The 16324-nt window shown below is 46.6% G+C and overlaps 1 protein-coding gene across 6 annotated transcripts in view; it reads right to left on the bottom strand.

The window, feature by feature from the left end:
* The window catches only part of MICAL2 (microtubule associated monooxygenase, calponin and LIM domain containing 2), a 142665-nt gene that overhangs the window by 80687 nt on the left and 45654 nt on the right, over nt 1-16324 (bottom strand). For all 6 annotated transcript variants that reach the window (XM_049649851.1, XM_049649848.1, XM_049649844.1 and 3 more), the window contains exon 3: nt 11590-11930. In XM_049649851.1, the coding sequence (XP_049505808.1) occupies nt 11590-11853 (264 nt within the window). In that variant the 5' untranslated portion in view covers nt 11854-11930. The remainder of the gene's footprint in view (nt 1-11589; nt 11931-16324) is intronic.

Raw genomic sequence — 16324 nt, forward strand, 5'->3', positions numbered from 1 at the left:
CAGGGCTGGGTGGCAGGGCTGGGTGGCAGGGCTGGGTGGCAGGGCTGGAGAGGGAGAAAGGCAAAGGGGAGTTCAGAGACTGGTGACCGGATCACCTGGGTAGGAGGTCACTGCCGCCATTCCCAAGTGGGAATGGAGAGAAGGGACAGGCGTGATTGGAATTGTAAAGGAAGGCACAGCACAACTCAGGAAATGATGAGAGCAAGTGAAGAAACGGGAAGAGAAGCAGGTGTCAGAAAGAAGTTGGTGAATGTGGCTTAAAAGTGCCCAAGGGGCATCCTAAAGACATCCAGAAGTGCCTACATGGGGCCATGGTGCTCAAGAAGGTAGGGACTATAGACAGTCATCTTTGTGGGGAGTGACAGCTGAGTGTAGCAAAAGCTTCTCCTGAGAGAGCACCCCCAGCAGAAGCAAAGGAGTCAGGCACAAGCCCTTGGGGTACGCACTATGGAAAAGAAGAAAGAACACGAAGACACCTGCAAAAGATGGATCAGGAAAGTCGTGTCACAAATGCAACAGGAGCCTTTCAAGGAGAAGGAGGTAATTAACCGCTACCAGGTACTTTAAGTGCTTTAGGTATATTTCCCACATAACCTTCACCTCAGCCATGTAAGATAATAACTATTATTATTCCCACTTCACAGAAGAAGAAACAGAGGCAGCATCATAATACTTAGTAAGCAGTCAAAGAGAGTTCTCATAATAAAGGCAAACACTGGTAAAGGGAAGGCCCTTCAATGATCTGCCTCCTAGTCACCACCCCAACCTCCCCTGTATCACTATCCCCTTGGCTCACCCTAGTCCTGTCTTGGCTGCCTGGCTGCTTCTTCCAAATGACCAAGAGCTTTCCCATCTCAGGCCTTTGCACTTGCTGTCCTCTCTGAACAACCAATTCTTTGCCTGACTCCTTCTCACCTAGAGACTTCAGCTTAAATGCCACCTCCCTGTCACCGTATCTAGAATCAACTCCCTTCCCCAGGTCTATCACAACACTCACAACACAATGTCCTTCTTGGGATGACAGGATAAAGTTATCTTTGTGTGCTTCTGTTCCCTGCTAACTGGACAGAAAGCCCTGCAAGTGTAGGGGCCTTCTGTGTCTTCATCTTTCTCTCTGGGGCCCAACATAGTCAGCCCTTAGCAGCCACTTGATGAGGGAGTAAAGGAGTAAATTAATGAGAATACTTCTTCTTGGGTAGGGTTCAGTTCTGTGGACAGTCCGGAGGATTCTTTCTTTCCAAGACTTTAAATCAGAATGACCAGGTCTGCCCAAACCTGGGCAGCAAGGCTGGTTTTAGCCTTTTCCTAATCTGTTGCGTCTTTCCCTCTAAGGCAAACAAGCACAGGACGCAATAAATTCCTTATGGCTGAGACAGCTGTTATGCACAGTTGGAAGACTGGTCTACCTTCACTCAGCATCACTATCCAGCATCACTCAGATCCCACAGTCCCTTTCATGATGGAGTTTTGTGGGTCTCTACTCCAAAGCCTTCCATGGCTTTGCATCTCAGTCAGAATAAAAGGCAAAGCCCTCCCAGAGGCCTCATGGCCCACACAGCCTGGGCTCACTTCCTGGACCCCACCTGGGGCCATCCAACCTCATCAGTCTTCTCGCTATTTCCAGAAATACCCAGCACCTTCACTTGTCGGTACCTCTGCGCCTACTGCTGTTCCCGCTGTCTAGAACTCTCTTCCCTCTAGGAGCCATATGCTCATGTTCTCGCTTTCTTTAGTTCTTGGCTCAAATGTTACTGTCACACAGAAGCCTTCCCAGCACGTCCTTATATAAAACAGCAACCCACCTCTGCTTCGGACACCCACATCCCCCTCACCTTGCTTTCTCTTCTCTTTATTTTCATCCTAGCACTGACCACGCGCACAGGCACACATGCTCTGCCTCTTACTGAGAAGAACACAAAGTACAAGAGGGCAGAGAATTTTTTCTGTTCTCTTTCCTGAGGTATCCCTGGTATCTGGCATATATGTAGGAGACACTTGAAATGATTTCTTTAATGAAATAATAATTGTGGGAAATTTAACTCAGGGATGGCAATTTAAAATAAACACAAGCAGGTGGAAACAGTTGGGTTGTTACTCAGAAGTTGAACCCAGAATTACTACATGGCTCAACAATTCTGCTCCTCAGTAGATGTCCCAGATGTTCCGCAAACAGGAACCTGAATGGATACCCGTACGCCAGGGTTCCCAACAGCATCATTCACAAGAGCCGAAAGGTAGAAACAAAGTAAGTGTCCATCGATGGACAAATGGACAAACAAAACGTGGTATATATACATACGATGTGGAATTATTCAGCCTTCAGGAGGAAGGAAGTTGACATGTTACAATGTAGATAAAACTTGAGGACATTATGCAAAGCAAAATAAGCCAGTCGCAGAAGGACAAATACTGTATGATTCCACTTATTAAGGCACCTAGAGTAGTCAGATTCATAAAGGCAGAAAGCAGAATGGTGATTGCTAGGGGACGGGGGAGGAGAGAGTAGGGAATTATTGTTTACGGAGTACAGTCTGGGATGTTTCAGGTTGGATGAATAAAAAAAAAAAAAAGGTTTGAGAGACGGGTGGTGTGATGGTTGAATAACAATGTAAATGCACGAATGCCACTGAACTGTTCACTTAAAAATACTTACAAGGGTAAATGTTATGTATATTTCACCATAATAAAAATTTTAAAAACTCTCATACTGGATTCAATCACTGGAAATCTTTTAAGTATGGTTGGGATAACTTGGATATGTGAGTCTCCTTTCTCTACTTAAAATTTATGGAATCTAAATACAGACTAGGTATTTGTGATTAAAATTAAGCCTCCAAATTGAGATGTGCTATAAGAGTAAAATGTATTTTGAAAACTTAGTTTAAAAAGTGTAAAATATTTTACTCATGGTTTTTACAGTAATTACATGTTGAAATGGTAATATTTTTGATACATTGGGTTAAATAAAATATATTATTAAGGTTGGAGAAAAAGAGGAATGGATTCTACCACGTGGGTGAACCTTGAAACATTATGCTAAGTGAGATAAGGGCCAGACACATAAAAACAAATATTATATGATTCCACTTATCTGATATACCTAGAATAGGACATTTTATAGAGACAGAAAGTAGGTCAGAGGTTACCAGGGCCAGGGGGAGAGGGGACAAAAGAGTTATCACTTAATGGGTACAGAGTTTCTGTTTGGGGTGAAGAAAAATTTTGGAAATGGAAAATGGTGATGGTTCTATAATACTGTGAATGTAATTAATGTCACTGAATTATACACTTAAAATGGTTAAAATAGCAAATTTCATGTATATCCACAATTTTAAAAAAGCCATGAGGAATGGGGTGGGGGAAAAGTAAATGAAGAGATCACTTTCTTAAAGCTATAGAAATCAATAAACAGTTGTGAACACTGACACGCTAGCTCCTTGGGTGAAGGGGTAAAGGAAACTTCCCCGGCTTATTCTGTGGATTTGGACATAAAGGAATTTTCCCATGTATGCTCCTCAGATTTAGACAGCTCTCTCCTAGAGAAAGGATGCAAGAATAAAAAAATCTTCCCACTGCTGAACTCCCATGGACAAATGTTTGGTGACAGCTTGCAAAGCTGTATTTATATCTCTTAAGACTATGATGCATAAGAGGAGGTGGGGAGCACGTCAGGTGGCAAGTAAAATATGTTACATACAGCTGAAGGCTCTGAGCAGGCTCTGAAGTTGGAACATATCTGGGTTTTCTTCCTAAAAAGCTGCATTGAAGTTTAAGGTGAAGAGTTTTTATGTAATATGTGATATACAAAAGAATACACGTATATGTTATTATATTTACAACTTACCGTCCTTAACTCTGCACTCTTGTAACTATATGTTATATAGTATACTGTTTGTATTCATATAGGTTCAACATGCTATAGAGAGAACTGGAAGCTCATAACTGACCACTCTGTAACCCTGAGGTCTGTGTGGCCTCCTACCTTGTCTTTTGAAGAATTCACCTGCTGAAATGCCAAGTAGGAAATAACCCAACTGCTTGAACCTGCAGGCATTTGGTTCTCTTTGTACAGTCTTCTTCTGTCCAATGGTACTTCCTCTCCCATTGCTTTCACAACTGTTGATTGCTAATGAACACCTTATACTCCAAACATCTTCTAAGCATCTGGTTTTGAAGATCTAACTTGTGACAAATACCTACCATTTGCCAGGTGCTGGAGAATCAGCAAAGTGTAGACAACAACTCCTGCCCCCATGGATCTCATAGTTTAATGAGGTTTCTGGAAACACGTTCTGGAAACACGTGATAAGGCAATGTTTGTAGCTAGGGCAGCACCTTCTACCTTCCTCCTGTCTTGGAAGCAGATGTGGTGGCTGGAACTGCAGCAGCCACGTTGCTTCTACAAGGTGACAAGTATGATGGAACATTGAGTGCTGTATACAATTTAACAGCCACTAGTCACATGTGACTATTGAACATTTGAAATGTGGCTAGTCTGAACTGAGATGAGCTGTAAAATACATATGGGATTTCAGAGATTTAATTAAAAAAAACAAATGTAAAATATCTCAGTAGTATTTTTTTATATTGACTACAGGTTGAAATAATATTGTAGATACATTAAATAAAACATATTATTACAATCAATTTCACCACTTTGGGTGCTTTTTAAATGTCGCTACTAGAAAATTTTAAATTACATGTGGCTTGCATCATATTTCTATTAGACAACAGCCACCTAGAGAATCAGAGAATATAGCCACCATCACTCTACTGATACCTGGTTTAAAAACCAACTGGGTGCTTGAGACCTGGGGATGAGCCAGGCATGTCTCTGTCCCCAAGGAGCCCACAGTGAGAAAGAGACACAAAAAACAACCAAGGTGGGGAGACACCAATCAGCAAGATCTGGTAGGACCAGAGTCTGGGAGTCCCCAGTGGGCACAAAACCCAGACTGAAGATGGAATAAGAGAAGGGGAAGTAGAGAAGAACTCAGGGAGGGCTCCCTGAAGAAGGTGATGCTTGCTTAAACTGGATCACACAGAGAACAAGTTAGCTAGGCCAGGAAGGGGCCCATGTTCAGCACAAGCCATGCAGATCTTCTGTGGGCCATGGCTCTACAAGTTCCCATTATTTGATGAAATTCGAAGAGAAAAATACACACTTGTAGTTGTTCCCCTTTTAAAGAGCATTCACCTTCACTGATAAAGCAAACCTGTTAAAGAAACCATGTATACACAACTATATTTGCAACTGTAAAGCACTATGCAGACGTTGGGCGATAACAATAGCAATTCAGTTGTTTTGGCTGTGACTGAGATGGCTTCAGAGGTGTCAGCCATCCCTGTCTTATTGCTACTGGACTGCTCTGTTCGAGGCCACCCCGCCCAGACTCCAGGACTCAAGGGGTGTCCATCCCAATGCCCACTCAGCAAGGCCAAAGAGATCCAAGTAGGCAATATCCTGCTGTGGCAGCCCCCTTTCAGAGATGGGCTCTTCTTGGCCCCACTGGTGGGGAGCATCCCCCAAAAGAAGGTCCAGGGAGAACACAACAATGCCTATAATATTTCCAATGCGATGCACACACCCTTGGGCTCAGAAATCCTCACAACTATCCCAGACATGCTCTCATGTGAATATATAAAGTCTGTGCGGAAATGTACTGCACCACCATTTAGGATGGCAATAGACTCTGAACGAGCGAAGCAGTAAAATAAATTGTGAAACGGGAAGCCATAAAAAACCCTGAAAATAATAAAAGGATGAGAGCCCCACATACTGATATAAAACAATCTCCAAGATAGATTTGAGTGAAAAAAGAAAGATGCACAATATGTAAAAAACAACAAAACCCCCCAAAAAACAAAAAACCAAAACAAAACAAAAAACCAAAACGTTTTTCCATAAAAAGTCAGGAGTGGGGGGATGTACACATCCATAATGCATGCACGCAGCCATGCGTACCCATGTAGACCGTCAGCAAGAGCACGTGGAAATGGTGGTGGCCTCTATGGTTGGGACCTGGGGTCGTGGGGAAAAGATACATTTCATACACCTAGTACATGTTCTTGTCCTGCTTGAATTTTTTTAAAATCATAAGCACACACTTCTTTTTTTTAAAGAAAACTAATTCGTTCTTTTTCCCTTAAAAAGACAAAGAAGTCTTTACAAGTGTACTTATAAAAATGAACCACAGTGAACCCAAATTAACCACTTCCCACGAAGACAGCCAAAAAAGAGAGCTTTTTATCTCGGTTTAATATTTGGAGGATTGGAGTCACTGAAGCTCATATAGAATGTCCAGCGCATGCTCTCATGCTGAGCCTGCAACCTCCGTGTGGAGCAGAGGTGACAAGCGCAGGAACTAACCCAAGCCCATTGTAACCCAGGCTTAAAAACGTGTCTAACCAGTGCCAGGAGGCCATTCCAGGTAAGAGGACAAATCCGGAGGTCACCGACAGAGTCTCACCCCGCAGAGACCATCCCCTGCTCTGTCGGCTGGCTATGCCTGCAGCTGTCCATATTAGGCAAACTGGAACCTGACGTGCCCCAGCCAGTGCAGCAGAGCCCAGCTTCGAGGGCCGTGGTGGGTGATTTCAGAGGTCCGGAATGTCAGATAGCCTTATCTTGGCCAGGAGATAGCAGCCTTCCCTCCTAGCTTCACCCTTCCTGCCCTACCTCCCTGCCTCCTGCCGTGCTCTGCTTATGAAGCTTGGGAACCAGTTGCATCACCCAGGCCCGGGCCACCCACTGGGGAGCCACTGCAGAGGCAGAGATGGGCAAGGGTCACAGTGAGGGACAAAAGGTATGGGGTGACCCTGCTGGATGTTCCCCAAATACAGACATTTCCTTCTCACCAGATAACCCAACAGTGTTCATTTTATAGGCTGGCCCCATTCCTGCTGGTGACAAGAGCCCATGAGTCATTTCCTGCAAGCATGTTTTGATGGCGGTGATGTACAAATGCCTTCTGGTCTGCCTTGGTTATCTGTGATTACTGAGCAACCCCAGGGAGGGTGGTAGGAGGAACCCTGGATTGGGAATCTGGAGCCCATCCTCAATGGTCCCCCAGGTCCTCTGACTGCGAGACCCTCTCCTCACGTCCTGGCCCCAGGAGGCCGTTCTTTCTGGCCTGCCCCTGCATCCATCAATTCTGCTTTCTCTGGCCCTCACCCCCTCCCCTCTCCCCATTCCTCATCCACTCCTTCGTTCCTGTTACACAGCAACATAGTCTTCCGGGAATACAGCTCTCTGCCTTGTGTTCCCTCAGCTCAGCAAGGCAAACTTCTACTCCGATGTCAAGCTCCAAATCACACCTTCTCTTCCAGGAAGCATTCCCAGACTGCTCCAGTCATACTTACTCATTGCTTTTCTGTACTCTTGCAGAACAGCGTTCACACCTGTCTCATACACTTAGGAAAGCACTGAAAATAATGGCTCAACACTTGCCGATCACTTATGATGTACTACGCAGCATTCTGAATACTTCACAAAGACTGTCTTATTTAATCCTCACTGCAACTCCATGAGAGAGGGACCATTCTTATCCTCATTTTACAGAGAATACCACTGAGGATCGGGGATTTAGGTAACCTTCCCAAGGCCACAGAGCTATTTAGTGGCTGACTGGTACCTAGATGAGTGCCTGGCACACAGTAGCTACTCAATCATTATTCACCTTGTGAATGACTAAGTAAGTTAAGAAACATAGACATAATTATGTTTCTACTCCTGAACCACTCAGAGCCACCTCTTATTTACCTTTCAAGCCATCTCTCCTGTCAGGTGCCTAGTAAGACACAGGGCACTCGAAATACCTGCTGAATGAATGAACAAAAGAAGAATCGCTTCTCAGCCTTTTGGCCAAGATCAAGTGAATGAACCAAAGAATATTTGAGCAAAACCAATCAACAGCACCCAAATCCTGTCAATGCCACCTGCTAGCTTCACATAAATAACTTCAGGATCCTGAGTCCCCGTGTATGTCACCTGTCAAATGTAGAGATTGTACACAACATTCTCTCAAGTCCCTTCTGGTATTGGGTACATATAAAATAAAAGACCAAACTCAACAATTTTGCAATGATGGCAATTCCCATACTAAACTTTGTATTTTTTTTCCCTCCCGGGCTATTTTCCCCAGGAACATTCCATAGGTGGACGTGACATTTGATCTGGGTCCTGCCATAATGCAGAGCCAATAATAGTCCAAAAAGAGTTAATTCGGCTCAATCCTTGGTTCACTCTATCCTTATCCAAACAAGTCACACCCAGAGAAAGAATGATTAAGTGCCTGACAAAACCCTCATAACTAATCATCAATAATAAACAATGATCCCAAGTGAGATTGTGCAAGTTAGATTAAAGCCACTGCTCTAACAACTCTGTCTGATTTTCTCCCGGTCTCCTGACAACTCCACCAGAGACTTTCTTCTCCAAACAGATCCTGGTCCATCTCCCCCAACCACCACTGCCAACACACACACACACACACACACACACACACACACACACACACACCACTCACTGCTGGAACAGAGACAGCAGCACAATGCTGAGCACGTGGTAGCTGCTGATAAAAGCTTGTGAAATGCTGAAGCCCAGATCCACTCCAGATGGTGCTCAGATGTGTCCACATCCGTGGCAAGGTGGGGCTTCTGGCTAAATTTCATGAATTTCTACTCTAATTGTGGCCTGACCAGGAGCTTGGCTGTATGCCTGGTACCTGACACAGCTGTATTCTACGGCTCAGCATTAATGATCACCCATGTGCATGCTAAGCATAAACCACTACACCCAAGGATACCTAAGTGGGGTGTGTGAGCGAGACAGTGTCTGTTCATGTCAGGAGAGGGAGGAGCCACGTTCTGTGTTTTGTTTGACTCACAACAAGGAGGATACAAACTCTATGCTCTTAGAGCAGGGCATTACCCATCCACATGAACCCAGTACGGAGAGAGACTATACCATGACCGGAATGCAAATAAATAGTCACCACAGAAGACACCTGTTATTTATCTGTCTCACACCTCTATGACCTTGGGAACCTGCTCCTCCCTTATATCAATCATGTGATGCTTGAAAGGGCCACCAAAGACAGTAGCCGTTTCCCTCAGTTTGGGCACAATAATTGGTCCAGAGATGGGCCAATCAGAATCCTTCCCTGAGATTGTAATCAGCATTAGGCAGGAGGACAGAGAATCTAGTCTTTGGGTCACACACCTATAAAGATATGAAGTACAGGCCACCAACATGGAGAAAATGTGTTTGCAGGAGGGAAGAATGGAACCAACATAGAGCAAAACATCCAAGGGATACATGGAAGGACAGAGGATGGGAAAGACTTTGAGTGTCTGGACCTCCCTGTTTATACAAGTTAATGATTTCCCTTTTTGTTTAGATTTGAGTTGGGTTTCTGAAGTGTGCAGCTCAAGTGACCTCACACAGTCACAGCCATACTTAGAGCACATTTTCTTTCTTTTTTTTTTTTTTTATAATTCAAAAAAAATTTTTTAATGTTTATTTTTGAGAGAGAGAGAGAGAGAGAGAGAGAACAAGTGGGGGAGGGCCAGAGAGACAGGGAGACACAGAATCCGAAGTGGGCTCCAGGCTCTGAGCTGTCAGCACAGAGCCCCATGCAGGGCTCGAACCCACAAACCGTGAGATCATGACCTGAGCCAACGTCGGACAGTCAACCCACTGAGCTGCCCAGGTGCCCCTAGAGCACATTTTCAAATGTGTCTTCCACACTTAAGGATCTAGGTCATCTGGCTACCACACATCTGAAATGTCTGTGTTCCTCCTCCCACAAGGTATAAAATTCTGAGCAAGATACACTCTCACCCGGCATCACTGACTACAGATGTTAGTGCTTTCCCTTTGTACCTCAGGCCCCAGGGGTGACCTGCCAACCACAAGAGTCCACAAGGACTCTTCTCGTTCCACCCATCAAACCTTGTAAAATAGGGGCCGGCCAGACAGGCTAGGCAACCGACCAGTGATTTCTGAAAAATGCCCAACATCCTGGCGGTCAAGTCTCCATCCCATCCCCCTGCTGGCTCACTCCGTCTGAAGGTCTGTCTTCAGATCTCCAAGAGAGTCCCCTCAACAGCTAGAAACTCGTAAGTGCATGAGGCCACCGCATTTCCTAATAAAATAAGGCCTCTAAAAATCTCCCTGAGAAAACATCTTGCAGCTCGGTCACCTGGCCTCTCTGGGACCTTTCTAAAAGAACGCCGCCAAATGTACCTACTGAAAAGGGTGATGCTTTGAAAACAAACAGTTCCCCCCTCTCTGTGTCTGAAGAGCCTCCCAGAGCCATGAAGTTACAGCAGCTAGGCCCGGGTGCTGCCTCGGATACCAGTTACACCCCTTGCTCTCGTTTTTCTTTAAAGCTTTCATCTCCTCTGCACAGGGCTGAAGCTTGGTGGGTTACGGGCAGACACCACCTGGATGGCAAGAGCTCTGGGCTGGAGTGCTGGCCTGGTGCAATGCTCTTCTTATGCCCCATAAAGTCAGTGAGCCCCAGACCTGGAGGAACTCTGGCAGCCATGTCCCCAGGGACAGGAGAAAGCAGCCATCTCCCACGGTACACTCAACAGCTCCTCATCACCAAAACAAAAACACAACAGTCCTGATCGCCATGGAGAGTTCAATCCTCTTGTCTGGGATTGGCACCAACTAAAATTCCAAGGGCTCTGGCTGAACCACCTCCTGTGAGGTCTAAATTCAGCATGCTCACTTTTAACCTAAACATACGGCCTGGACCACTGCCCGGGGCTGACAGCCCCCAGGGGCCAGCCGGGAAGTCATGACTTCCGGCTGCCCATTCAGCAATGGGCACTGCGGTGCTAGAAGAGAGGTGATGCGCTTCCTAGGCCATGTTCACCGAGGTTGCCTATGGCCAAACAATGGGGGAAGTAACCAGCTGTGGAGGGTTAACTGCACGTGAGATCCTGAGCACAGAAATGCCTCCTGGGGAAGAGGGCAGGGAGGCAGTAGAGAAAGAGAGAGGGAGGAAAAGGCAGTAAGGACCAAAGACCTATTTCTTAGCCAATTAAAGTCAAGGGATCTTTCTACAATGTTGGCTCCCAGGGGAGTGGAATTTAGGACACAATCTCTAGAATCAGACAGACCAAGGTTGCCTTCTTGTTGTGTGATCTTGGGGAAGATAATGGACTCTTGGTTTCCATAGCTCTAAAATGACCCAAAGGACCATGTAGTGTTCATTGAGACCACGTTTATAAAGTGCCCGGCACAAAAAAGTTGCTCAATAAATAGTAACTACTAAAAGTAGTAGTGGAAATGGTAATAGTAGAAGGAGGATAATGCCAGGCATGCCTTTATTCTGTCTGCTTTGGAGAGGGCACAAGAAGAGTAGCTGAGGCCACCATGGTAAGACACAAGCTCCCACCCAGGATAAGCTGTGCAGGTACAAAAGAAACCTTGAACCGAGCAAACGGAGAATACACACCCATGCCTCTTAGGAACCTCAGGATGGCAAGACGGCAACAGCTTCCTGACCTCCCAACGAGCCAACCCACACACCCCACTCGGGTAAGAGATGTCCGCCCAGGGTGTTTCCTTACCTTGGTGTTCATACAAGACTTCCCTCGCTTATACTCTTTGTGGGATCCACGCTTGTCCAATTTGTACCACAGGGCTTTGGCCTTCCAGGTGGTCACCTTGGACTTGAGCTTGGAATAAAAGTTTCTGTGGTCCAGAGGGTCTAGGTCCAGGTGTCGCGTGAGGATGTTGAAGGCCTGGAGGGTGCCTTTGCACGTGGAAGCCTGGACAAAGTTCTCGAAAACCTGCCCGGCCTGGGTCTGCTTCTCGTCCTCGTTTTCCCCCATGTTTTAGGAGCCGTGTAGAGCAGTGGTGAAGAGAGGATGCAGGAGAACACCATCAAGTACCTGGAGAAGCGTCACACCTGCAAAGGTAGGTGGGGGCAGAGGTGAGCTCCGTGGCAATGAGGACAGGGTAGGGGGGATGGGTGCCGAGAGCGAAAAATAAAATTCCTTTAAGATGTTAAACACCCTAAGCGTAATAATGAGTGCTAAACATAAATCATCTATAGAAGACATACAATCATATCTTCTGACCTGGCAATCCTGTCTTGCTGGCAATCTCTGCCTCCCCACCAACACCCCACTCCCGTCACTGGCTAAAAAGAAATACATACAGACTGTTCAAAGATACACCCTGGCTGATGTCAGCATTACCTGGTCGATCTTGCTATGAGCCAGATACTGTAGTTCTAGAAATAATAACTGGTAAAAGGGGGGGGGGGGCAGAAAAGCACAACAGATTTAGCTAGCACCACCAAAAACATCTAGTTCGTGGTGCTGCAAATTAGATGACTAATATTACTGTAATCTAGCCACATGACATTAGTGCACAGACCAAAAAATTCAAAGCACACGCCTCCCTAGATTTCATGACCTTCCCACCTGTCCTTAGACACCAAACTTTAAAGTCTTCCTTCGTTTAGTCACCAGAGGTCTTTCCCCTACATAGGTGACAGACAGCAACTTCTCAAAATTTCTCTCTACTGCCAGTACCTGCTGGAAGCATGGGATCTACCTGGGTCAGACATACAGAAAGTCACAGATACATGTGGGTCTCCTCCCGATGGACAAAAGGAGTCTGTGCTTTGTGACCCCAAGCTGTGAGCTGTTTGGAACAAGTGCATAGGCTGATGGAAGGAAAAACGCGATGGGTATTCATTCACATCACGAAAATAGCTCGCCGGGGTTTTGGCCATCAGCCTTTCCCTGTGCACCACTCTAACCTCAGGCATTTCTTTGGAAAGTCATTTAAGTTTCAAAGGAACAAAAATAAGTTAGGGCTGATTTTCCAAAGCAATAGCTGTTTTTCCAGAATCCAAAGCTAGTGCAAGACGACAAGCGTCGAGGAACTAGGGCCAGCCCAGCTGTCACGAGGGCTCGAGAGGGTCTGTAAACAAGAGAATACAGCATACCAAGGTCCGCCAGACAGAGGCCTGGCAGGAGGAGGTCGGCAAACACACAGACAAGGCCCTTGGGCTGGGCGGCTTCCCACTCTAGACAGAAATGCCATTGTGGGTGCATGTGGATTGTGGGCTGGCCTTATAATATTAAAAGCAGAGAATGGTGTTTGTCTTCTTCCTTAATCCTTTACTCATTCATTCAGCAACAATTATTGGTGCCTAAGCAGAAGCCATGGGTTGCCCTAGGTGCTAGGGATGCAGAGATGGGGCCTAGTGAGGAAGACAGGTGCATAAAGAGTTGGTTATAAGACAATAGGCAAGTGGTCTTAGAATACGAACTCAGTGCATGGAAGCCAGATCAGAAGGTGTCCAACAGAGCCTAGAGGTAGCCAGAGGAGCCACGGGGGCAAAATGTCCAAGATGCTACAAGTTTAGGAACAAAGTGAATTTCATTAGAAGACCAGGGAGTAGATGCTCTCAGGCAAAGGAAATACCATACAGGCTTGAATTTGGAAAGAGCCACTACAGCTGCAGAATGACAGCAAGGTCAAGGTGTCCGGAGTTCAGAACTCGTGACAAGGGGTAGGGGCATCCAGGGCAGATCATGGAGGGGGCCTGCTCCTCCCACGGGCTGTGAGGTGCAGAGACAGAGCAGCGGGCTGAGAGGAGTCTCTGGGAAGAGGAGATGGTGGGGAGGCACAGGAGAGGGAGGCGAGGACCAAAGCAGCTGGGAGAGCACAGGGAGACAGAAGCACACGCGAGAAGGCTGTACAGCAGCCTGGCGGGCACCACCTGTAGGGGGCAGCCTGCCGGGGGCAGACACCCAGACACTGCCAGCCAAGAGGGCACTGACAACAGCATGGGACCCCACCCCCACCCCCACTCTGCCCCCAGGAGCCTCCAACGTGCTTGGCACCGTGCTCAGCTGAAGGCACATTCCACTCCAGGCCTCGCCAAGTTCCATTTCTCGCCAGGCCCCTCTCCTCTGCGAGCACTGACCTGGCCGCTCTGTTCTCCGCAGCCCAACCAAGTCCGCAGACGTGGAGAGCTGGCCCTGTGCTTTGCCAGATGCTGCTAAGTCACGGATTCCCTCCCAGATGCACTCTCGGCTCCTGTGACATCTGCAGTGCTTAATTTTGGCACCGCTCACATAAACACGGCCTCCTCCTGCTTCAGCTCTGCCCCAGGTACAAGACTCGCCACCAAGACAGCTAAACAGACAGCAAGACTCCTTTGCTTTTCAGAGCGAATGAACACTTTGTTTCTCTCTATCCTTGGATCCACTTCTCTGCCCAGCGCCGAATGAAGGATGTGGCAGCGGACGGACAAATACGAAACCCCTTGAATTCAGCCAGTATCTTGCAGTCCTTTCTGGGGCTGGGCAGGCAGTGCAGAGAAAACTACAGGCTTTAAGGCCATCAGAGCCCAAGTCCAAAGCTCAGCTTGGCCCCTGGCTGCCCTCGTGGCCTCACACAAGCCACGTAAGCTCTGAGCCTCAGTTTCTTCTTTTGTAAGAGACGTGACCGTCTCCACCTTGCAGGGTTGCTGCAGAGGGTGAGATACGTGTGTGAAGGCAGAGCTGGCCCCGGGCGGCTCTCGGCCGATGTGGAGACATATGCCACATCCCTCACGGCGGGCAGATTTGTGTCTGGGGAATGTACCAGTTTGAAAAATACTTTTGCAAGATGGAGTCTCCAAGTTTCCAACTCCTTGCCTAGAATGATGCTGAACCTGACTCCCAGAGAATAATTTACAAACTGGAAGAACCTGTCTCCTTCCAACACCAGCTGCCTCCCTTCCTTCCCCCCACCCCCCGAAAGAGAAATGAACATTTTAGGGCTCCAGTGGAGAGCTGAAGGTGGTACAGAGGGCACAGGGTGGGTGTAGGGGCTTCAGGGATGCACTGCTATCTAGAGAGAGGTTCAGAGAGGTGGAAAGAGCTGGCAGGACGGCAGACAGAGCTGCCTTGGACTGTACCTTAGCAGCTCGCACAAGGCTTAGACCTGCATCCCTGGGTCTGAAGGGTCTGGTCTCAGGCTATAAAATCAGCTTTCCCACTGAAGTCAAAGACCTTAAAAATGACTCTAACACCCACGTGGGGTAGGTTTCCTCAGGAAGAGCCTCAGAGGGGTTAGAGTCTGGCAGATGGGGGCGTGCACCTGGTCTCGCGCACCTGCTAGGCGCACCTGATCTAGCGTATCTCTCAGCCTGTTTTCTCATCTATAAGAGGAGATCGTCACACCCACTCCATAGGCTTGCAAGGAAGAAATTCAGTCATGTATGTGATGTATTTAGCACCCAGCAGCTACACGATAACGAGCATTCATTACTATTCTTCAAATGGTGCAAAGGTCATCAAACCAGAAGGAAGGGACTAGCTTCCCGGGTCAAGGAATTATATACGTTATAAAACTAGAAGCCATGGGCTTTCAATTCAGAATATATGGTTCAAATCTACTTTGTAGTTATGGAGGCTTGGACAACTCACTTTAACTTCTGAGATTTAAGTTTCCCCAAATATAAATTGGGGAACAAGGAAGTTTCAGTAATGAACTGAAAGCATCCTTGGTATGAGGTAGTTCTGTTAATGAACTAGAAAGGCTGACTTAGGAGAACTCTTTGAGTCCGCGTTCCAAGCCCTTTCTTCCAGAGACTGGTGTGTAATTCTTTTGGTGGATACCCTTTCTCCTTCCCCAAAAGAAAATCAAGGATTAGTTAAATCAGAGGATCCTGGATAAAAGCTCTTGTTAAAATTTTCCTTGTCAACCACTCCCCAGCTGTTGCTTTTTAGAGTTTGATATGAAATATAAATAAAACCAACTACCCAGAAATATGAAAGGTTTCTGCATTTTCTGGGAAGAAACAGGACGTGATGCTTTAGTTTCTAAGAATAGCCTTGAAGCAATTTGGTTTTTGCCAACTGGAGTCCCTTATTTGTGGTTCTGCCTGTGTGACTTCATAAGTCACAAAACAACCCCCTTTTCCTGTCTCTGGCTGCTACAAATTAAAACTCAGGGGCTCCAGGGGCACATGGGTGGCTCAGTCTGTTAAGAGTCTGACTGCTGATCTCAGCTCAGGTCATGATCTCATGGTTCAAGAGTTTGAGCCCTGAGATAGGCTCTGCACTGACACCAGGAAGCCTGCTTGAGAACCTTTCTCTCCCTCTCTCTGCCCCTCATGCACATGTGCGTGCACTCTCTAAATAAATAAATAAATAAATAAATAAATAAATAAATAAATACCAATTAAAAACAAAAACCAAAAAACTCAGGGCTTCCAATTGCCAGTGATAGCATGAGTAATGGGCTCAGTCCAGGGCATCTAAAGGACAAGTTCAAGGTTTACACAGAGTCCCT

This window comes from Panthera uncia, chromosome D1 (genome assembly GCF_023721935.1).
Source record: "Panthera uncia isolate 11264 chromosome D1, Puncia_PCG_1.0, whole genome shotgun sequence".
Lineage (NCBI taxonomy): Eukaryota > Metazoa > Chordata > Mammalia > Carnivora > Felidae > Panthera > Panthera uncia.